Source organism: Scomber scombrus, chromosome 16 (assembly GCF_963691925.1).
Source record: "Scomber scombrus chromosome 16, fScoSco1.1, whole genome shotgun sequence".
Taxonomy (NCBI): domain Eukaryota; kingdom Metazoa; phylum Chordata; class Actinopteri; order Scombriformes; family Scombridae; genus Scomber; species Scomber scombrus.
This window is the reverse complement of record NC_084985.1, coordinates 14,217,709-14,241,530: the sequence shown is the minus strand read 5'-3', so window position 1 is coordinate 14,241,530 and position 23,822 is coordinate 14,217,709. Positions and strand designations below refer to the sequence as shown.

At 40.3% G+C, this 23,822-nt stretch overlaps 1 protein-coding gene across 2 annotated transcripts in view; it reads right to left on the bottom strand.

The window, feature by feature from the left end:
- akap9 (A kinase (PRKA) anchor protein 9) overlaps positions 1-23,822 on the bottom strand; it is a 62,188-nt gene that overhangs the window by 21,361 nt on the left and 17,005 nt on the right. For both annotated transcript variants that reach the window (XM_062435641.1, XM_062435642.1), the window contains exons 8-23: positions 20,830-23,718; positions 19,296-19,376; positions 18,066-18,213; positions 17,758-17,828; positions 17,535-17,655; positions 17,170-17,267; positions 16,981-17,083; positions 16,244-16,478; positions 14,270-14,330; positions 12,997-13,326; positions 12,510-12,788; positions 10,537-10,673; positions 10,023-10,219; positions 7,680-7,912; positions 2,795-2,957; positions 410-504 (exon numbers count right to left, since the gene is read on the bottom strand). In XM_062435641.1, coding sequence (XP_062291625.1) covers positions 410-504; positions 2,795-2,957; positions 7,680-7,912; positions 10,023-10,219; positions 10,537-10,673; positions 12,510-12,788; positions 12,997-13,326; positions 14,270-14,330; positions 16,244-16,478; positions 16,981-17,083; positions 17,170-17,267; positions 17,535-17,655; positions 17,758-17,828; positions 18,066-18,213; positions 19,296-19,376; positions 20,830-23,718 — 5,241 coding nt within the window. The remainder of the gene's footprint in view (positions 1-409; positions 505-2,794; positions 2,958-7,679; positions 7,913-10,022; positions 10,220-10,536; positions 10,674-12,509; positions 12,789-12,996; positions 13,327-14,269; positions 14,331-16,243; positions 16,479-16,980; positions 17,084-17,169; positions 17,268-17,534; positions 17,656-17,757; positions 17,829-18,065; positions 18,214-19,295; positions 19,377-20,829; positions 23,719-23,822) is intronic.

Sequence of the window (23,822 nt, the reverse complement as noted above, 5' to 3'; positions counted from 1 at the left end):
TTTCTTAAAGTATTTTACATACTGTTCATATCTTAACGTATAGTTTATTTTAAAGACAATTGCAGTTCAGCTGTTCTTGTACTGGAGGGTGAGCTTCCAGCTAGCAGCTCAAAGTATTTTTAAGAGATATTCATCCTGTGTCATAAGTTTATCTGGGTGAATTATATTATTTGGACTCCACAGCCGCCCAATTTCTCACATTTGCTCTTACATTTACCTGTATTTCTGGCTCGTCTGGCAGATATGATTGAATTTGAACTGGCGTTACTGCACATACAACTATATGAGTCAGTGCTGTGCTGAGCCAGAGGCCAAAATCCAAGAATCCACTTTTAACTTTGTTGAGTCATGTGCTATCTCAAAAGAAAGGTAATTATTTTTCATCTTCACTGAAGCTGGAATGCCTCACCTGCAGCTCTTGCTCTAGGCTCAGCTGGAGCTCTTCCTTCTGACGCAACTGCTCCTCTAGTGCTGCCCGTTCGCCAGTGTAGCCGTCAATCAGACCTGAATGTGGGATACATGAAAGAAGGATGGTTAGAAAGAAACTCACACACATTTATATTGAGCAATTTAGCATTTCCCTTTCATCAAATTTCTCTGTTATGCTACTGCCTCACTTCAGTCACACACACACACACACACACACACACACACACACACACACACACACACACACACACACACACACACACACACACACACACACACACACACACACACACACACACACACACACACACACACACACACACACACACACAGAGCAGCCATCCAGATGAATGAACACTTAACAGCGGGATACAAAATCCAAGATTACCAACAACACAAAAACATATGGTGATGCAGACAAACATGCATACAAATGCAGAGATGAACGCAAGTGAGCATGTCTGACCCATTTTGCTTGACATGAAGTACGACTAAGACTGAGCCGAAAACACAATGAAATGCTCTATAACTACTGTACGGCTCTGTCACAGGTCAGCAAGCATTATGCACCAGGATGGCATTCAGCTCATAGATACAACAGAAAGGAGGTATGCACACACTAATAGAGGTCAGAGACTGTTCAGAAACTGTTTATTCATGTAAGGCAAAAATGAGACTAATTGTACGGTAAGGTAAGGTATATTTTCTCTCTGTGGCTTGTATGGATTCAATGAGCATTATTGACAACTAAGAAAGAGGCAGAAGGTAAATGTCACCTGTCCTGTCAATCTCATTTCACACATGTGAGCAAGAACTAAAGCCGTGGGTAAAGTTTGCCTAAGGAGGGATCTCTCCATGATACACAGCGATCAGAAGCACATGATTCCTGATTAAAGAAACCACTGTTAACCATTTACACAATGCTCACCATTATATTTACTGTTGGATACAAAATGACAACACATCATCATGTCATTTTAGCTATCTGTCTTAGTTTTGCTCCTCCCTGCCTTGCTCTCCAAATATAACAAAAGCGCACTCCTCATCCTGTTAAGTGTTTTCACTGACATCTATTACTTTCTTCCAGTCACTGAAGAGGATCTTTTTCAACGTTGAGCCTGTCTCTTAGGTTAATTCAAAACCAGTTTGAAAAGGCCACAGACTTCAAACACTCCCTCATAGTCAATGGAGAAACATACCATCTGACCAGATATTACATGTGAATTAGTTTCGCCTCAGCACAGCTGCTCCACAATGTGTGTTGTAGCATTTATTCTTAATAATGCTTTTCATTTTTCTTTCTGCAGCTTGCCATATGATCTACCTCTTTAATTGTTTATCCTATATAACCATAAAGCTTTTCACGACAACACATATTATCCTTGCATTAGAGCATCAATAGGATTACAGAAAACAAACATCGCAACAGGAGGCTACTCAAGCTAAAGTCAATATAAAAGGTCAGAGATGGCTATAAACTCACCATTGTTCAGTGCATCCAAAGAGCCAGAGAGAACAAACTGACTGTGGTTCTTGATCACAGTCAGTTCACGGTCACTTGATAAATTGAGTGAGGGACCTAAAAAGGAGAGTCGACTGCTTTTGGTGTTTGTGTGTGTGTGTGTGTGTGTGTGTGTGTGTGTGTGTGTGTGTGTGTGTGTGTGTGTGTGTGTGTGTGTGTGTGTGTGTGTGTGTGTGTGTGTGTGTGTGTGTGTGTGTGTGTGTGTGTGCCTGGAACAGTTGACCCACGTGGACCAGCTGTCTCTGACAGTTATGGGATGTCAGTTAGCTGCCAGAAACAAGAACTGTCACAGCGCTTAAACTGCTCTTAAGAAGGCAAAACTTCTCACTACCTTTCAACTCACATCAAGATTTATTTTCTTTCAAATCTCAGAAATACCTCCCAACCTCATTGTTGACACATATGCAATCAGATGCCACAAAAATGACACAAAATGCCATTTGTCAATTTCTTACCACAGATGGTCTCACACCCCTTTCCTCTCCCTTTCAAACAGCTGATCCCAGCTGACTCCCTGTAACATCCCCCTCCCCAAATAAATGCAGACATGCTTTCCCACTTCAGCTCCCTAATGCAGTGTTTTCTGTAATCATTCTGACATGCAGACTCTTTATCAGAGAAATGTATAAAGAGGCTATGATGAAGGAAATATCTTTCAGAAGACCTTAAATCAGTGGATGCCGGTATATTGCAGACTTTCAAGCTCACATAAAAAACATTTTAATCAAAATAGGGTACATGTCAGAGAAACTTGTTCATTTATTTTGTGATTTTCATGTGTAAAAAATGACTAATGCAAAAAAATTGTTTTCATATTAAACAGACAAAGTGAGAAAATCTCACCCTCAGCTCGGTGGAGTTCCAGAGCCAGCTGCTCGCGTGCCCTTGCCTCCTCAGACAACCTCTCCTGCAGCTCCTCCTGCTTCTGCAGCAGCTCAGTCATCTCCTGATTGTGGCGGAAGGACTCCCGCATCAGCTCAGTGTGGGTCATCCGGGCATGTTCGAGCTGAGAGGGGAAAAATACAGTGTGTTAAATTATCTCAGAAGTACACACATTATGATTGATTAGAATCGGCCTAAAGGGGCAATCCGACAATTTATAAATAAAGATCTGTTTTTTCAACATGAGAAGTACAACTCAACTTATGAAAGACATTTTATGTAATTTGTGGCTGATGATGACATCAGGGTTATCTCGCCTTGGGACTAAGACTTTGAGTTGTCAAAAGAAAGTTTAGGTTACAAATTAAAGGTGTGGGGTTTTAAGGAAGTGAGTATTTAAGACCTATCATTAAGAGCTTGGCCCATACAAAGCAGTAAAAGTCAGGATTCATGTGCCGGTGCTGCCTAAGTTTGGATTATTCATTTTTACAATCTGCCCCTCAAACTTCACAACTTTATGAGTGTAACATACTGATTCCTGGCAGGAAAAACTGCTTATAATGCGAAAGGTGCCGATTCATCTGCCATATTGTGATATTTATTGATAGTGGATAATATTCTTAACATGATATTGATTTCACCCATATCCATCAGCCCAATTTAGAAAACAAATATTGTCAGATTTATTACACTGTATAAGAAGGGTTTTAGTCAAGTTTGATTTACTTAAATGATTTGCAGTAGGGACAATAAATGAGACATTATGTGAATTAAATTATCCTAAACTAAATTACAATAATTAATAAATGTAACTTACTAGGAAACGTACTTTGTTGTCACCTTACAGGATATATCAAAACTATTAATGGTTTGACAACAGTGTTCATGTGCTCTATGCATAATTTACAATGTTTTAAGACAAACTCCAATATAGGTAAACTGGTACATGACCATTTAATAAAAAATGATGCACAGGTACATCCAAAATATACTGAGGTAATGGTGTCATGTTTGTATTAGGACTGTTTGGTAAGGTGACAGAAGACAGGTTTTCCTGGCACGACAGCGATGAAATCAGCATAATACATCCCCACAGCCTGCTCCCATTCATTATACAGTGACTCCATAGATTTCCATATCTCCCTGAGCAAAGGTCTTTTTGTAACATGATGGGAAACAGGAAGTGGCAATATGACCCTGCCATATAGAAGTCATATAATCTTTCACCTACTGCCTCAAACACAACACAGAAGATCTTCTGTGTGCCTACGTGGAATTACATTTAACTTACTTAACATTGCATTTATGGACCTGAGATGCATAAAACAAGCTGCGAGATAATGCATCAATAAAATATTAATCAACAGCACATTCTCGATGTATAATTTAAAAACATGACATCACAACACAACTGTGGGTTACCAGGTGTGAACTTACTGTATAGGGAGGGGTGGGTAGGGAGATTTTAGAGATGACTTTAAGAAGGTGACCGTTAGTCCTGTGATTGACATGTGAGATCTGAGTGTGGACCACCACAGAATTTTTCTCATTCAAGGTGCTGGAGAGTGGAAAAGGTCGGGGAAGGGGAACGCGAGATTCTACCTCGTACACATCCTGATCCTCCCCTTCCATCCACGTGGAGTTCTGCATGATTGAGTTCCAGTAAGAGCGGTAGGAATCCATGGTAAAGGATGGATGTATGAAGGGGCAACTTCCGACCTTGTTTTGTTATGTTGGAGCGCCTTTTCTGGAGTCGTCAAAAGGGTTTTCTGTTCGCCATGATCGGTCAGGCTGAGATGAGCCTGCTGTTCGACCGCAAATGAGAATAAAGTCCAGTGGGGATTGAAGCAAGTGAGCAACGTTGTGGAATAGCTCCAAGCAACAGTTTCTATGTGTTTGCAGCACACACAAGAAGTGTAAACAGCATTTGGAGACTGAGACGTTCACGTCATCTCAATCACGTGCTGCCTAGCTGAGGTAGTACAAGTTCCAGGTAAATATTGAGATGTAAAATAATCCGGAAACTGCGACAATATTTATGGCAGGCAAGAAGAAAAGTCTTGAACATGTCATCATCAGCAGTCGGGGGAAGTCACTTCTGTGTCCAGCAGCTTAAAGGGAATTCCTGAACATGACCGCGGGAGGTGTATAAACACAAAGGCAAGCATTTCTCCTCCTCTTGCCCTCTTGAAAGATCTCCAGCCCTCTCTGTGTGTTCTTACTGACCTTCTTTTTTCAGAGCGAAACCATATCATGCCTCTCGGTGAAGCTCACACCCCCGCATCTGCTCCGGCTTGGTCTCCCTCTCTCTCTCTTTCTCTCTCTCTCTCTCTCTCTGGAGATTCATTAACAATACTATGCCGCCGTAGCAACAACGACCTGCAGGGAAGCCTCCCAGGGGCCCCTTTTAATTGTTTAGTCCAAACGACAGCCAGGCGAGGGTGAAATGACAGTCGGTTTTAAAGTTGCTCACTCTTTCATTTGTACTTCCTTCTAGGATTGCTGTCATTCCCTCTCCACGCATGCCCTCTCGCTCGTACTAAAATATTCCTCACTCTGGCTGGATCTCTCTCCTGTCATGCGAGGTTTACTTACCTCAGGCAGGCTACTGTCACTCTGCTACACTCACTTTGCCTTTTTCTACCCTTGTGCTATAAGAAAAAAATGTAATCCCAGATTTCCAGCGCAGTTTTCACCACTCAAAAGAGAGGCTTTTCCTCCACTTCCTTCATTGATCGTACATAGCAGGATACTGTTCAGCACAAGTGGGAGGGAAGCAGGTGTGGCTTCAATTCTTAGGGCCAGAGGGCCAGGTAGATTTGCAAGTAGATCACACGCACTCAAATAACCCACAGACAACGCACACTCTACTCTCAAAAAGTTGTCGAACTGGAATCACACCCTATGTAGCCGCAGATAGAAACAATTAAGGTGTTCTGACACGCTGCCTCTCAGTCCCACCCACTGTCTCTGTTTGGCATGTCAACTGTCATACCTTCTGCACATGAACAATTTCCACGTCTCATTGAGGGCGTCTCACCGGCTGCTAAAGCCAGTTGAGTGAGCAAACACCTTCCTACAGGCAAATTATTTACAGCAGTAATTAAACAAAGACACTTTACATTCCTGACCTGCTTGTTACATCAATCTCTGTTCACAACGCTGCTTCACAGGCAAGACATGATGATCCAGCAAGGCTTACTGACAAGACTAATGTACACTAGATCAATAGCACTGAAAATCACTGAACAAACCATTAGAGACTTTGTTGATTACAACTTTATTGTGCTACTAATAGTGTGTACTTCGAAGAGATGTAAACAATGTAACATGTAATTTGCTTGTAAAAGCTATTATCTATTATTTGTTTGTTCTATAAAATGTAAGAAAATAGTAAAGGAAAAAAAAAGATACCTACACACAATTTCCTACAGCCCACTTCACATCTTTAAATTGCTTGATATGCCAGTCCAAAACCCAAAGATATCCCATTTACCTTTATAAAGGACTAAGAAAACCAGCAAATATTGAAATTTTAAGAGCTGGAGCCAATTCATTTTCTAGCATTTTTGCTTATCTTTTACAATTTGTTATAATTTGAAGGAATCCATAAATGGGTAAATAATTTCAGCTCTAAGCAACCCTCTGTTACTAGAGCAAATCAGAATTTCCTGACTTTGTGACATTGTGGTATAGTAAATACTCTTTAGAGCCACAGTATGTCATAATAATAACAACAATAAAGACGGAAAATCAGTTAGTTTGATTATTCTCTATTACACAATGCAAAATAAATAGCATGAAGAGAGTTTAGGATGCCAAAGAAATAGGCAGAGAGTGGGTATATTGTAACAAAGTGTGGTAAAATTAGCTCTAAGAAAAGATAACATTCAACCAACACACACCCAGTGTTGTAGATAGATGCTGAAAAACAACACTGATGCCTGGCTTGATAATTCTTTAAAGCTATTTTTAGATTGCCAAGATAAAACCCATCTCAGCGTGAATAACGCATGAATTTCAGCCAATGGGAGGATGTGCTGTACAGTCAGTTACAGTAACACATTCAATGGCCTAGTTAAAACTAGCCCTGTCTCTGCGGGCTGACACTGGGCACAGTGGACGCACTACACGGTTCGCCTAAGGGAAGGTGGAGGAGGAGTTCTGCTATCCCACTGGACTATGATAGGCTGGCCGGCGACACAAAAGCTCTGTGTAAATACAGCTCGTATCTATAGGCAACCGCTGGGAATGAGGCAGCTCTTTTGTGTGTGAATTCTAGACAAACCAACTTTGTTGCTGGCCACATTCTGCAGTCTCATTTCTATTATGTCTCCATGAACAGGCGTAGAAACCCGCAGAGAGGGTGGACAGTGTTGAGTGTGGGTATTTCAATGTTTTGACAAAGCCTAAATGTGTCACTAGGGCTTTCTATTTATTGGTTACTTTTAGGCACAAACACACAGGACTGGTCATGAAAAATCCTTCTGAGGCCTCCTTTATTTCTTTTATTTTTGTTAATATGTAAGTGTATGTTTGCAGTGTGTATACATAAATATATAACATGTATGTAACTCGTGCCTAGTCTCATTTAACTGAATTTATATTTTATTTTTCTTCATTCATTCGTTTCATTTGACTTACATTTATTTGACTAATAATTATTTATTTATTTATTTGATTGATTTGTTACAAAAACAAAGTTGTAGTTTCATCAAACAAAATAGTTGACTTCTTCAGGTTTAATGTCAGTAGAATGTCTTATACAGGACGACAAGAAAATGAAGTGAGCTGTGAATGGGAGCCAACAACACTGATCACTTAACCAGTCGCATTCAGTTTGTACCTTGTTGGTGGTGTCGGTGATAGCCATCAACATCTTCTCCAAAGCCGTCTGGAGTCGTCTGCTGATGCCCATCAGATATTCCTCGTTCTCTAACTGTGTCCCTGCCCCTTGCAGCAGGCTGTCCATCAGCTGCTGGGACACCTCCAGGCCCTCGTCAGCATCCGTCTCCCCTGACCACGTGCTTACATCATCTGCACCAGTCTCGCTGCCCTGGCAACTTTCTGCAGAGTGACCTGGAGTGACCACATACATGGAGAGTAGAAAAATATCACACATCTAAACACATTTAAAGTTATCTATTATTGCTCGGATTTAGCTTTTGTGGGAGCTTGTAGAGCTGTTTTTACCTACATTATCTCAAATTAGATAATTTCAGATAAATCACACATCCATGTAAAATGTAAAAAAATAAATAAATAAAAAAAAGCTAGTTGCATACTTCGTATTCATTACAGCACAAAATGCAAAGCAGGGCTAAAAATACAATCATAATAAGGGTACACATACATACACTGCACTCTTCACTGTGCCCTGAAACTGGTTTACATAACATCATTCAGATTTAATTATCCGACTTTGTAACCTCCACTCACACTCTGAAATAAATACTGTGACAAAAGGAGGTAGTGTGGGCCAGTATGGTTTCAATTTTAAAGACAGTTAACATGCGCACGTGCCAAGAAAATGCAATAGATCATCTGAAGCATAGAGGCAGGTTAAGTTATTATGCAAGTTCATGGTTAGACTCATTTAATTATTTCCATCAGATTTAAGAGATTTTATTCCACAACAAGCATCACAATGTGTTAAATGTCAATAGCTCCATGGTTGAATAAAATAACTCATTATGGTAATGTGGAAGTTTTTTTTAAGGATTGGGGGTCAAGGATGCATTTTTAAAATAGTTAATTATTGAATTAAATGAGAACAAAAACATCAAGCTGCATAACACAACTACAATGCTTTAGTCTCTACCCGGTACTGCATTCAATGTGTTGTGTATTTTACTGGAATAACACTGCTGAATGTTATTTGAAAATAATTTACCTAAAAACACATGATTAGATAAAGCGCTGCCACTGTTGCACAGGTTTATCGTCATGCAAGTATGCGGTATCACAAACATGAACCATAATTTGCATATAAGTGTATGATTGGACCAGCAATGACCATGTATCTAGTGTCCTTGAGTGACCGCAATTTATGAAAGAGCTACACAGCTTTCTTCAGCACAATAGGAAAAGGGACTTATGAGAGAATGTGTAATAAAAAATGGGTGTCGAGGTAAAAATGGTCGGGGTTCATGGCATCTGGGTCAGATACTGTTTTTTTCTGCGTCTTAACTCTACTCATAAGCAAAAGTACCATGATTAATATAAGCAGCTATGGTTTGGAGAAGAATTAGGATAACTATACCTGGATTTGTGTGTCAACATGAGACTTTGTTGTCTTTAACACCCATGGAGTCTTTATGTCTTCATTAATAATGAACAATTCAGATTGCAAGCTAATCCTCTATTTTTATGACATCTGAATTACAGGACCAAGTGATCTCACTATTATTTGCGTGTGATCAGATTAATTTTGTCCATCAACTATTATTAACCTATTAAAAACAGTTGCTGTGATGACAACATACTATAGGTTCACATAGGTAAACTAATTGGTGGTGTGTTTTTCCAGTTAAGAAACTAAACAACAAACTCTGGGCTAAAGTAGGAGGGCCCGCTCTTTGTTCAAGCAACAGCATTATATAGTCTTGTTGCAGTATCCAGAGGAGGTAAGCTTAGTTGCTTAGCATAGTTAGCCAAGTTGCTAACAACACTCTCCCTGTGACATCAATGCTATGTGCTCTGTTTTGTTATAAGTGACACAAATATCATCTGAAATTCAAGTTGAAAAATCTGATTTAAAACAGATTTGAAACTTTCTACAAATGTGGTTTAACTTTGCAAATGTTCTGCCATGTTTTTTTTTGTTTGTTATCCAAGCCTCATAAAAGCTAAATCATTCTCAGCTGCAGTCTACAGAAGGCCAAAATTTTGATTTGGGATGCCACTGTAAAGATGGCCTTGGATGCTCATCAAAAAGTGCAGCTGCAGTGGTGTTAATGTTTGTGGAGCACAGCATGGTTTAAGGTGCTATGTTCTCTTAGGTGACTGTATGCATTATTACATCTTGCCGTTTTTGTAGTATGTTTCCTGTTTTCAAGAACAGAGCAGCTCTAACCCACAGCCAACTACAAGAAGATGCTTGGACCAACATTTTTTAGGAGGATGGGCTGTTGAACCTGTTGTCCAAACACAGACGTCAGCATTAACTATTACATCTGATGTTACTTGCCTGCAGTATAAGATCTGACAGGTTGCCATGTTTCTCTCTGTGTGGTGGAGGGGGGCGGAGCAGCCTGCTGACCTCCACTGCACGCGTCACGCAGACTCTGCATGTGGAGGCCAATGGTTTCCTCCGCTGCTGCCGTAGTCTTCAGGACGTCAACCAGCACTTGACTAAGCTTCTCGTTGGCCATACGCAAGAGGTTTCTGAAGGCAGCAGAAAAGTCAAAGTTACAACATACCACAGTGATGAAAAGTTTCTTAAAGACTGTAGTTATTCAAGAGAGAATGGCTACAGTAAAGCCTTCAATTAAATCAGTGTAACAACATATTTTTCCCACAGCTGAAAATTTAGTCTACTTTGGCTTCAACTTTAAATTAATATTTTTTTATAATTCATGTACAGCACTAACACAAACAAACATGCAACTGGTTAAGGAGAGATTGGGGATTTCATACGCAGAGCATCTCTGTGAGCAAAGTAGATTATGATGGAAAGGTATGAATGGAGTTTCTGTCACTACCTTTCAGTGTCCTTATCAGATGAATCTTCATCATCCTTCGCTGACAATCTGTGTACACCAGTCTGCTTTATTCCCGCCCCCCTTCGATCTTCCTCATCCTCATCTTTTTCTTGGCCGTCTTCTCTCTTCTTTAAGGCCTGGACAGGCAGGAGAGAGAACACAGACAGCAGTCCCGTCATTGCAAAGTTGCAGTTGGATAAACAGACTTCTGAAAACTCTAAACAGCAAACGACAGTGCAGCAGTATGTGTGACCATTAGTACAAGTGAATTCAAATAAGGCACAGCAAGACGTGTGCAAACACACTGCCCTTTTACTAGCACACAGACAAACACAGACGCACACAGACACAAACACAAAGATGCACTTCTAACTCCCTTGGAGCAAAGAGAAACACTACTATCTTTGTGCTGCTATGGCAACAGGTGCACCTGAGGCACTGAAACAGGCAATGGTGGTAGCTCCACCTCCTGGGGAGACATTAGAAATGCAGCCCAGCTCCTCTGGTCTGTTCACTTTAACAGATTTGTGTAGCACTATTTCAGACAAATGAAATAGTATGAAATGGTAAAAGTAATCATTCAAACATAATTTGTTTTTTGTTTTGTTTGTTTGTTTTTTGAATTTTTGGTCTCTTTCATGTTTTTTTTAGCTTATTAAACTTAAGATGCCAAATCTACAATGGCAGAATTCAAAATGTAGAGCTGTTTTATCTATATCTTATGGGTCTAATGTTTGCATTATATCCACAATATAAGCTACAAATGTCTGGTTTCTACAATGTATCACCTATACCAACATTCATAGATTGTTTTCAATGGAGCATCTCTGGATATTTTGGCCGAGTTTGTTTTTAAAGAAACTAAATCTCTTTCTTTTTTTTTTTTTTAACTCATCTGACCCAATTACTGAAGTCAAAGAACTTTGTTTTTAACTAAATGATCTTCACTGCAACACCACCACCAGTGTGTTGGAGCAACTCATATCGCAGAGAACACTGAACCTGACAGCCACTGCTATCACACAGTTAAAGCCTAATCATGCAATAAATGGTTAGTGAAAGCCTAGCAGGCTCGGTCACGGATTAGCTCTTCAAGGCATGAGGAGTGCTTTAAAAAAATCTAAGTTCAATTTGAACAAACCAGTGCATGAACAGTGGATAGACAAAAGTATGTCATCATGTCATGTAGATGCTAAAATATTATTCTTTAACAGCAGTAAATGAACTAATACTTATTGTCAAATCATTAAAATACATTTTCCTCTGATATTGGTTCTAGTTTTGATGTATTCTAGTCCCTTACATCATCAATAACTGTTATTATGTTACTGTGTCTGACCTGTTTGTTTGTTTTGTGTGGATGAAGCCAAATCATCACTTAACCTGTGAACCGAATCTACCTTCGGGTACAAATAAAGTTACCCTAACCTTAACCTTATAAAAGTCATAAGATTATTGTATTAAAGTATGATCAAATATAGAAGTGTACAGAAGTGTAAAATTACTGTTTTTAAAAATGAAGTGTAATAATGTGTTTACGAAGTTGTACATACTTGATTTGAATTGTTTGTTTTTTGTTCAAAATAGCTTAAATGGGATTTTGCAACACATCACTCTGCCCACAGTGCATTAATGTTGCTGAAAAGTACACGTTGCTGTGCAGTTTTACATTCAGATCCTAGCTCAAAAACATCCTCAACAACCCTATTATTGTTAGTACTTCTGCATATAGCCAAATACTTTCACTAATTTTAGTTCAAGCATACATAATCAGTGATACAGTATTTAGAGTGAATCAATGGTTCAATACAACCCCTGCATTGCGACACAGTGCATCCAAAAATTACTGACACAGCAGTAATTAATTTTCTTTGCTGAAATTAATAAAAAAAACTGTGAAGGGTGGCGAAACAGAGGGCAAATCAACACATTAACTGCACTTCAGATGCAACAGCCCAACCGGCGACACTGACCCGCTCAGGTCCTGATTCATTTTTCAGCAGCTTCTCCTTTAGCTTTTGGATCTCTGCATTCCTCTCCTCCAGCTCCCTCTCCAGTCGCTCCCTCTCAACCTCCTTCAGCCAGGCGCCCATGGTGGGAGAAACTCTGGGAGTCTGCTCCTCGTTCTTCCTCTCCTCCACCTCCTCTTCATCTGACCTGGTCTGCATGGAGGTGTTTGTCTGGCCAGCACGCTTGTTGAGTCGAGCCAGCTCAGTCTGCTGCGCAAACTCCACTGACATCTGAACTATGGCCTATAAGAAAATATGAATCCAAACATAAAGTGCTGTAGGCCTTCATGTGACATAGAGACAAAGAGTGTTATTGGTAAGAGACAAACTTTAAAGAACTCTTCTCTTATTAATGCGTCTCTACATTCAGATATTTCAGAGATGGAAAATTGGTCTACTTTAACCTTAAAACTAGACACAAGAGTTGTATGAAAACACAAATCAAACCTACCTTGGCAACTTCCTCCTCCACCCTCTCCCAGTGCTGTTTCTCTTCCAACACAAACTGCCCAGTAACGTCGGAGCTGTCAAAGGAGCTTCCAGCTCCGTTGATACCAGTCTCTTTCTCTTCCCCACGATCCTCTCTTTTCCTCTCCTGTTCCTTTTCTTCTCTCAGTCTCCTCAGCTCGCTGCTGTGCTGCTCTTTGAGAGCAGCTACTTCTTGGACATACTTGTGGTAGAGCGCTTTCCTCAGTACCTGCAGCTGTGCTGTCAGGCCTGAAGACCTGGGGGGCCAGTTCAACTCAACACCTCCCTCTGACAACTCCTCCACATCGAGATCCTGCTCAGAGAGAAAAGCATAGAAAAAGGGAGGAGACGGTTAGACACACAAGTAATGCTGCACATTAAAGTATGTAATGTACGAGATATCAGTGTGTTAATATTAGGCTGATAACAAGAAAAAGTTCCCCCAGACTGTTCCTGAAATAAACAGGTCCTATTTACTGTAGCTAAACCCCACCCAACCTTTAACCACACATAAATACACCATTTTGTTCTCCCCAACCCCTCCCAGGGATGATAAAGCGATAAAGAGATGTCTTGCATTACATTACAGCTACATTTTCCCCTGATACACTACCAGTCTGTCTTGTGATGAATCCCTGACTTGTCTATTTCATTGGCTTCTTCAGTACCACTCGCCTCAAGCTCAATATTTCCAAACCAAACATACAACATCTGAAAGACTATCATGCCCAGATTTTTTCAGCTTCTCTCCCGTTGTTCCTCCTGTGGTTCTGTCAATCTTCTCCTCTTCCTATCTCCCTCTCCCATCACTGTTAGGGCCACGAGCAACCACGAGCTGCAGGAGTTTTGAGGTTGGACTGAGCGTGAATGACAAAACTGAGAAAGGATGGAAGTTGGGCGTGACATGTTTGAGGGATGGCTCCAATGGAGTGCAGTTCATTCACGCAAGACAGAATCCTCCTTTCATGCAGCCGCCAAGACCAGAGTAGGTCCGCTTGGTTCAGGAGTAACACGCTATACGGGTAGATTATGTAACGTCCAACCCTTTTAATTGTTAGATATAAGACCGTTCATACTGCTGCTTCTGGGGCAAAGCTTTGGATTTAGGGCACGTTTTAGCCTCAAGGCTACAACCGCCTTCCTCTCATCGACTCTCACTGTCATAGTCTTAATGCATGTACACATTTCAGCTCGTAGTAAGATGTGATGCATGTGACATGGAAGATTAAGATGAGGGCAAAATGAAGCAGCCAAACCTTTAGTTCCTCGCTGAGCTCCTCATTCTTCTCTGTGCTGGACTCTGGAACACTGGCCAGGCTGAAGAATGAAACATAATGTCAGAATTAATTAAAACAACAATTTCTACAGCAATATAAAGGCGATTATCCTACCTATTTTCAAATAAACCAAGTTAGTGCAAGCATACAAGTGTAAACATTTCTCTTTAACAGCGATTTAAACATCACTTTGGTTAACATCATGTGTACTGAGATACTTAAAAATAACAAAACATATTGTCATGTTGCAATTGAAATGCAATAACTAATGCAATTCAGTTAAAAAACTAGAGTTGGTACCTGAAAAGTAAGTGTTCAGTCAGTGTTGGAACTTAGTTCACTCAGTGTAAAAAATGAGAAATGTAGGAATTTGAAGCAGGGAAAATGAGTTCAATATTGACCGTGGCTTTAAAGTTATTCAAATGAACCTGATAAAGCCCTTGAGCTACTTGTGCCAAAAACACATCACAAAAAATTATAAATGTAACCATTTGTTACTTATAAGGCACATAACACACATTGCATGAGAGCAGATATAAATTTAAGACTAAATACAATTTAAACTCTAATCAATTTCAACAAAACAAATGATAATATATAAAGCCAAGACATTGCTCTTCAAAGTATAGGTATGAATTAATGGTTGACCAAAAACATATGTTCCTTGGTTTGAAAAGTACAGTAGTAATCCTATTTACAAAATCAAACAGTGGAGGGCAGTAGCATCTCAGTTTTCAGTTAACTGAATATAGTAATATTAGGACTGTGATTCTCTTGAGCGAGGAGGAGGAGCTCACTAAGAGTAATGTAGTCTGGATTTAGAATATATTTTTAAGGTGTGCATAAACAGCCAATATATCAGAGATAATAGGTGGTCTCCTTATACAATACTCCTGTACAGTCTTACGTTTGATTCTCTGTAATTTGCCATTCGGGCATAGAACATATGTGGGTGATTCAAAATATCATGCACACCTCTGACACTTGAACAAATACGTAATACTTTTGTGATTTCAGTGTGGAGCTGAAGTTTTTCATGTGGGTAATGCCGACAAGTGCTGTGTAGGTTCATCACTTCCCTCAATAAGCCATCTGGATTGGCTGAAAGTGTACTTTAATAGGTCAGTGGGTTAACAAAAGGCATGAATAAGGCTTAAAAACAACCTAGTGAATATTTCATTATTTAAGGCTTTGTTGTCAACTGAACTGGGTTAGGTTTCTTCCACGTGCTGAACAAAATGTGCACAATGACTTTTCCCCCCCAAAACATTTACTGCATTAATCAATCAAAACTTAACTTTCAAAATCAGTTCTTCTGATTGAAAATGTACTTCATATAGCAAAAAGTTATGCCACCTGACCAATGACAGGCTGCATGAATCCATTAATGGTGCTACCTAAACGTCAAACACCCACAACTGATTTTTCAATGTCCTACGTTTGATGTACTGTATGAAAATGTACTTTTTCTAAGCCAATAGAGAAACTGATTATGTCACATTTGCCTCAGCAACATCCCCAGACACTCCTATCACAACCCATTCCATGTCTCCCTAACCTGTTGTCGCCTCCCCAGTGGCTCCCTCCCTCTCTCGTAATCAAGCCCTCTATATACTCAACTCTGCGATTACCACCCTGCCAGATTATAGCCTCTACATCAGTTAGTGTACACTTCCAGATTTGTATGCAAGCATACATCTGTTTATCCTGTTGTTGCCCATTATCATTATAATCATTTGCTGAGTTCACAAGTTTTGAAACTCAACTGTAAGCTGAGTTTAGTTTTAAAGTACCAACAGTAAGCTGGGGTCTACAAAATATATTTGTAAGTCACCTGTGTTTCACATTTCTTTTGTCAAAGTGTGTGTGTAAGGAGAATTTGCTGTACATATACATTTGCCTATCTAAAAACATAAAAATATACTCCATGTGCATAAAAATAAGTGTCATCACCTGTAGTGGGTCTGAATGTCTGTGACCTCCTGCAGTCGCTGCTGCAGCATGAATAGCTCAGTAGCGTATCGTTCCTCGGTTTCTGTGGCCTGCTGCTGGTAGTGGGCTCTGAGATGCTCGATTTCTTGTCTGTGACTCTCTTCTAGCTGTAGCTGCTTCTCCTGCGCCTCGGCCCTCAGCATCTGTAATTCCTTGGAAGGGGAGGTAGACGGTGCAGCGCCCCGCTTCTCTGGATCTAACAGATGGAGAGGTGAAATGTGAAATCCAATATATAATATGCTCAACTTAGATTAGAATCAATTAAATGAAAGTTTAATGTTTCCTCTGGAGAAAATGGGTCACTACAGTGGCAAATGACTGCATTAAACTCCTAATTGGTTGATAAATGCTAGATGAATAATAGCTCAAAAGCAAGGCAGGGTTACTATTCAATATGTTTCTTTGTAGCTGACAATTAGTCAGAAAACACATAGGCAAAAGCTCAAGGTGTATTGCACATAAGTGGCATGACAGTAATCAGTCAGATTTAACTGTGACCTATAGTACACTTGGAAAATCCTTAAAGCTGCAGAATACAGAGAATAGGGAGAGCACCAGAGAATACTCATGAAACTCAAATAAAAGATTAAATACCTTATCTTATTACACACCTCTGTGTTCAGACCCAGTGACTTAACATTAGTGCTTGACCTTTTTGCTTTTTATTTGATCTTAGTGAATTGAGTTTAATTCTTTACCTTTGCTTGAGAGACTTAAGCTGGCAACCTGCACACGCAGCTCAGAGATCTCCTTCTCACTGCTGCTCCTCAGTTCATCAAATGCTGTCTGCAATTCGATCATCTAATAAAGCAACAGATTTGTTAGTGTGCTTCTGTTAGCACTGTAATCCTCTTTGTTTCTCTAACAAACTCAGTAGCTATCTTTACCTTGTTCCCATCAGCTCTCAGCACATCCTGGAGCTGTGACAGTCTATGATGTTCCTGTTCAATCTTCTCCTTCATCTGCTGAAGATCTCTGTAGAGCACTACAGTAAGAGAATGCAACATGTTTTAATTAATGTAATGTTTTTTTAATTAAATTGAAATGATCTCAGTGGAGTAAGCAGATCGTTTTAGTTGAGTATGTGTAAATGTGCTGCAGAGATAGATGATTAAGCACTTTATAGATATGAAGTGAATTTTGAATTGAAGTTTAATACTGCCCACAGTGTTACCTTCACTGGAAATATGTGTTGTATTATCTCTAATACTTGCTTTAAACTGTAATTTAATTTATTCAAGAGATAAATTACCTTTGGCCTCCAGTACAGTGGAGGTGGTTTCACTAGTTTCTGGTCTTTCCACTGAAGTGGGCGGTCGGACATCCACATCAAGATGCTCCAAAAACTCCTCACCAAATATCTTTCGAAAAGACTGAACACACAACGGAAACATGGTTAAGCTCTGGTACCTTGTCAATGCACATTAATAATTTTTCTTAATGACACAATACAACTACTTATCTTTAATAGTTACCTGAATGATTGCACTGCATTCTTGTGACACAGCTTGTAACATGTTCTGGTATCTGGAGATTTTTGGCTCATCTGTGAAATTTAAAGTTTGAGACAATTCACTGAAATGTTTAAAATGTTACTCAAAGCATGTGACGAACACAACTATAACCAGCAAAGTGCATAAATAATCCTGGATATGTTATCCAACCAGAAACCTGTTCTGTTTTGATCCATCATACATGATAAATCAAAAGCATCTCTGAGGAGGCCGCTGCCTGGTCACAAACACAGATGAACACAAAGACAACAAATTACACATCAGCTCACCCTGGTCACAGTGATCTTTCACGTTCTGCTGTTTCAATTCAAGAGTGTGTGCGCAAGTGTCTGTCTCCTCCTGCAGAAGCTCCAGCTGGGCAGCGTGGATCTGAGACAGGCTGATGCGCTGCGCCTCCATCTGCAGCCTGCACTCACCCTTAACACAGGAAGAAGTTATCATCATTAATACGGGGGAGTAATCCACACAGGAACATAACTTTCCAAATATATAATCTGATTTCACATAGTTGCATTTGCCTTAATCTTCTTTTATATTCTTTTGTATTTTATTATTATATGGGTCCCCATAAGCTGTGTCACTAATAATGAAGTTTTTGAATTTGAAATTTTTAATTCCCAAAAGTGGTCAGCATGAAAACACTCATTTGCACTGATAAAAAAAAGAAAAGAAAATGCTGCTGAGCCTGACAAAAAAGATCTAAAAAGTATAATATACATGTCAATTATAAATGATCACTAATTAAATTATGCAGCATGGCACACCCATTTGCTAATCAGTGGAGATAAATGATCAAATAACGTCATTCCACCAATCCTATTTCTGCGACAGAGTAGTGGCACAAGCCATCTGTTCGGCAAGAGAGGTCTGCTATTATCACTTCTGTAACAGAGAACAAAAGGCAAGGAGAGAAGGCTTTCTCTCTTGCATTATACATTAGCACAAATTTGTTAAGGTAACACAATTATGAAATTGAGATTCCGTTACCTTTGATGTCAGATGTTTTTAAGTGCACTCTACATTTTAATTAGGCTGTATTTAAAAGGCTTTGTTATGATACAGTCGCCCCATCCGCACAACATCCGACAAACGGACTGCCGAGAGTCCTTTCAAACACGTAACCAATCAGATGCTGTTGCTTAAAACATGCAGACAAGGGACAGTAAGTGACTAACAAACAGATGGCAGCTGTTTTATGATGTGCCGATGCTATACACACACACACACACACACACACACACACACACACACACACACACACACACACACACACACAAACAAAAACAACAAAAGTAGAATTACTTCTATCATGAAAATGATTAAGGTTTACTAAGAAATTGACTGTTTCAGCACTAAACTTATAATACTCATGCTACATTTATTGCATTTTATCTGTATGAGCACCTATTCATTGATCTTTATACTGCATGATGTATCAAAGCGACGACTGACACTAAACACAAAGCAAAGGGCAGGATGTGAGCTTAAGTGACATTTACATGCTCAGTAGTGGCTCCCTCTTCTTCTGCTCCCCCACACACGACAGGCTCCGTGTGGCGGCCCGTCCCATGTCTGCTCACCTGATAAGAAAGAAGAAGAAGAATAATGTATTTTTTTTATAATTGTCTAGAATTTTACCCCAGTGCAAATGCAGACAAGTAGGACGTTGATGCAAAGAAATACAAAAATGCACAATTATGGATCACTTCCTGAGAGGGAACAGAGAGCCACAGGAGAGTAAAAGCAACTTATTTGTGAAAATATCCACAATTATTCACAGTGGAATGACTGATCATCATCTGGTTTGCCTCCTATTCTTTCTTTACAGTGTTGTTTATTAAGCTGTTGTATTAAATTTGTTCAAAGTTGGACACAATGCACTGTATGTTTGTCTATAAACAGAAACCCATTTTAAAAAATCCTGCTATCTATCTATCTGCACAAATGCACAGGCTTAAACAAAAGATTAATAACAAATATAATGAATGATTTTCCAGTGCCAAGTACTGTGTGAAATTATTCAGCATCAATTGAATTTTACAACTACTTTAAAATAATTTGACATTGCAGGTGTGTTTTTGGCCAGATATATCATGTATTGAAAATGTGATTCTGGACTGCGTCTGGTGTTCCAACCCAGGAGGTGCAAAAACAACATGAAGCAAGGACATGAAATGGCAGACAGACGCTGTACACTATCTTTTGCCTTGTGTTATTGAGACACAGCCTGAAGTGACACAGACACAGAAGAGACTGGGGTAAAATGGTCTCTCACCTCAAACCCTTTACTCCCTGCAGGATGGAAAGAAACTAGAATGTACACATTTCTACACAACGGCAACGATTCATAACTATCAGAAGACCGGGTGGTTATATTTCAGCCCTTTTCAAAACCAACATCGGATTCAGTTTGAGGATAAGCAGCACCAAATAATAAGAAGACCATTAATATTGTATAGAAAGTAGAAATGAGCAGAATATTGATGGATTCTTGACACTTCAGTGTTATGCGCAGGATGCACTGTGTAGGAATGTTGTCTTTTACATTATTTTTGCCACAATAAGCACACTTAATGTCGTTGAATGGTCTCCACCAATTAAAAACGTATGGCTACATCTTTGAACACAACAGGCTGGCTGTGCTGCTCAATGCTACCTTAGAGAGCAACCCTGCAGAAAGCAATTTGCAATCATGACTGTTAGTCACTAGAGAGAAAACATTTCAGTGCTGAAATGCCTGTGTCATATTCTCTTCAATATTAAAATCTGATCCGGCTATCAATATAGTCCATGTATTTTTGATAAAGCTGTTAACAATATTAAACATCACAGCTTTAATTATGAAAATTATATACTTGAAGCAAGCAATTTCAACTACTATTTTTTTTTTTTTTTTTTACATGCAGTTTTTTAAAAAGCCTTTCAGTCACAGAATCAAACATGTCATTTAATCAGACTTTTAGAAAAGGCAGAGAAAAGGCAGCCAAGCTGTTTTGCAAAAGAGTGGTGCAGTAGATGCATATTAGTTCCTACCTGCTTGTTGATGTCGTCTCTCGCTTCGTCTCCCTGGTACTCGTCAGTGGAGTCCTCCTTACCGGCCCTCTCTTGTGAACATGACATAACCTGTCTCTCCATCTGAGGCTGCATCTCCTGCTCTGCGGCACTTGTAGCTCTCTCTTCCTCCACCGCTGCCTCCTCTTCCTCCTCCCTCTGTCTTTCTTCTTTGCTGTCTGGGAGAGCGGTGCCCAATTTGTGCTCCTGCTTCGACCTCTGTCGTCTCTTGCGCCTACTTGACCCTGAGGCTGTGGACTTGTGCGGGGAGGATCGTCCTTCAACAGGTACCTCCCCTGAGGACTGGACTGCTGCTGCTGGAGATGGAGTGTGCGAAAGCCTTTGGAGCTCCACAGTCTGCTGGATGCTGTCTCTCTCAGTTTCGGCTGCCTTTAAGAGGGACTGAAGAGCCTGTATTTCCCCTTGCAGAGATTGAATCTGAAGGTGATGATCCTCAAAAGAACAAACTGAGGCAACTGACTCAACAGCTTGCTCTCCTTGCTCGAGCTTAGCTTTTCTCTGGGCATCCTGCCCTCTCGTCTGCTTTCTTATAATCTCTTCCTTCTTTTTCAGTTCTTTCCCCAGGCTTTCATTCTGGGCGATGACCTTCGTGTTTTCTTGTCTTACTCTCATTACGTCTTCTTCCAGCCGTCCCACTTTGCTCTCTGTAACCATCAGTTGCTCTGTAACTTCACAAAGCCTCCCAGCCAGGCTTTCTTTCTCACTCAATGTAACATTAAGCTTCTCCATTAGCTCAGTAGTATCTTTTTCTACCACAGCTTTACTATCTGTATGCATTTCCTCCATTTTGATATCTCTGCTGCTCTCCTCCAGCTCCTGAATCTGTGACTGAAGGCTGGCAAGTTTCGCCTCAAACTCAAGTGTCTCCTTCAATGTCCTTTCCTCTAACCGTGTCTTTGCCTCAATGAGACACGTGTATTCCTCCTTCAGCTCCTGATAGTTTACTTCGAAATTCTTTTCAGCAAAAGAGAACGTAGTCCTCTGCTTTTCAATTTCCTCACTAAGCTCAGCCACTTGTTGCTTTATTTGATTTTTCTCTGCTGTGAGTGTCTCGATTTTCATAATTTTTGAATCCAACTCCTCTTTCAAAGTGTTATTAGATTCTTTCAGCATCTCCTTTTCTCGTTCCTGATCTTTCCATTTTTTCTCCCAACTTTGTTCTTTCTCTATTGCCTGGTTTTCAAGCACCTCTGTCTTTTTTAGTAATGTCTGTATTTCGTTTTCCATTCCAGCCCGTTGTTCTCCTCGCCTTCTCAGTTCCTCAAGCTCCACCTGAAGTTCTTGAAGCTGCTGGACAAGCTCATCCGCTTTCGAGCTTTGCAAAGCTAGCTTTAGATCTTCTTTCAGGCCAAGAATTTGGTGCAAAAAATCATCTCGCTCTGTGTCAAAACTTGACTTCTCTTTTCGTAACAAGTGCAGCTCCTCTTCATAATGAATGCGTCGCTCATCAAAAGCTCTCTCATGTTTGACAGCAGCTTCATTGAGAAGGTTTTCTGTGTTTAGGAAACTCTCCCTCTGCAGTTCCTCTCTAAGATGTGTGAGCTCTTCCTCGTGGCTAAACAGAAGCTGAGTCCTCAGTCGTTCCAGCTCTGCTTCCTGTGACTCCGCCATGCGGTCAAGCACAGCATCCTTCTCCCTCTCTAGCATCTCCAACTTGATCTTGTAATTGGTTACTTCTGATTCGTGTTTTGTCTCTTCCTCTAGTGCAGCTTCCTGACCAGCAGCCAGTTGGCACTTCAGACTGTCAATGGTCTCCTGAAGGCACTGTAGTTCACCTTGTTGGCTTTCCTGAGAGATAAGACTGTTGGAGACCAGCTCCACTTTTTCTTTAGCAGAACGGAGATCTTGCACAAGATCCTCAACCTTCGTCTGTAGGTTGACCTTTTCTTGGGTGGCTTGAGTTAGCTTGTGTCTGGCTTCATTGTGCATTGCTTGGGATTGCTCTAATGTCCCTTGAAGCTGTCTAATCTTAGCATTGAGAGTGTCCACCTCAGCAGCACTAACAGTGGAGCTTTGTGCTTTAAAAAGCTCAAGCTCAGCACGATGTTGCTCAGTCATTTGCTCCACTTTCGAGGCATGATGCAAATTAAGCTCGTGCTTCATTTGGACTATTTGCTGGCCGTACATCTCATCCAGCTCTGCCCTGAGAACTTCAAGCTTCCTCACAGTGTCTTCCTGCATTTTTTGTATGGTGTCACTCTCAGACAGGCTGCCCTGGTGATAGCGCTTCTGCAGGTCCTCTACTGTGCCCATGAGCTGCATGATTTCATTGGATGACATTCGCTCCTTCTGTCGGGAGGTTGCGAGTTCATCTTTGCAGCTTTCTAACTCTGTCCGGCCTTTCTCCAGTTCTAATTTACAACTCTCCATTTCACTTTTACAGCTTTCCAAGTTACTCTTAGTGCTTTCCAACTCATCCAGGCATCTTTCAAGCTCGAATTCTTTTGCAGCCACTCGCTGCTGGAGGTCATGCAGCCGTTTTTCAGAGGACTGTAACTCATCCTCAAGCTGGGTTATAGAGCTGTTGCGTTCTGAAATGGCTCTCTCCAGCTCCACTACAATCAGGTTTTTGTCATCTGGCTGTTCTATAATATTCTCATCTGTAGTCTTTCCCACATGAGCGAGTTCATCTCTGAACAGGGTCAATGACCGCTCGTGTTCTGTGATTATTGCAGTTTGCTCTGAAATTATCTGATTTTTCTCTTTCAGTGTTTGTGCAAAAGACGCCTCTGTTGTTCTCAGTTCTGTCAGGGACTGCTTCTGACTCAAAATAACTTTTTCTTGTTCAGTAATCAGCAGGTCCTTCTCGTTTATCCTTTGGGTAAATGATTCCTCTGATTTTTTCCCAGACTACAAGGACAAAACAAGTATTAGTAATACAAAAGTAACCACTTGAATTTCACACGATATGTCTAAATTATATCTCTGATAATCTAGTATGAACACAGTAGGCA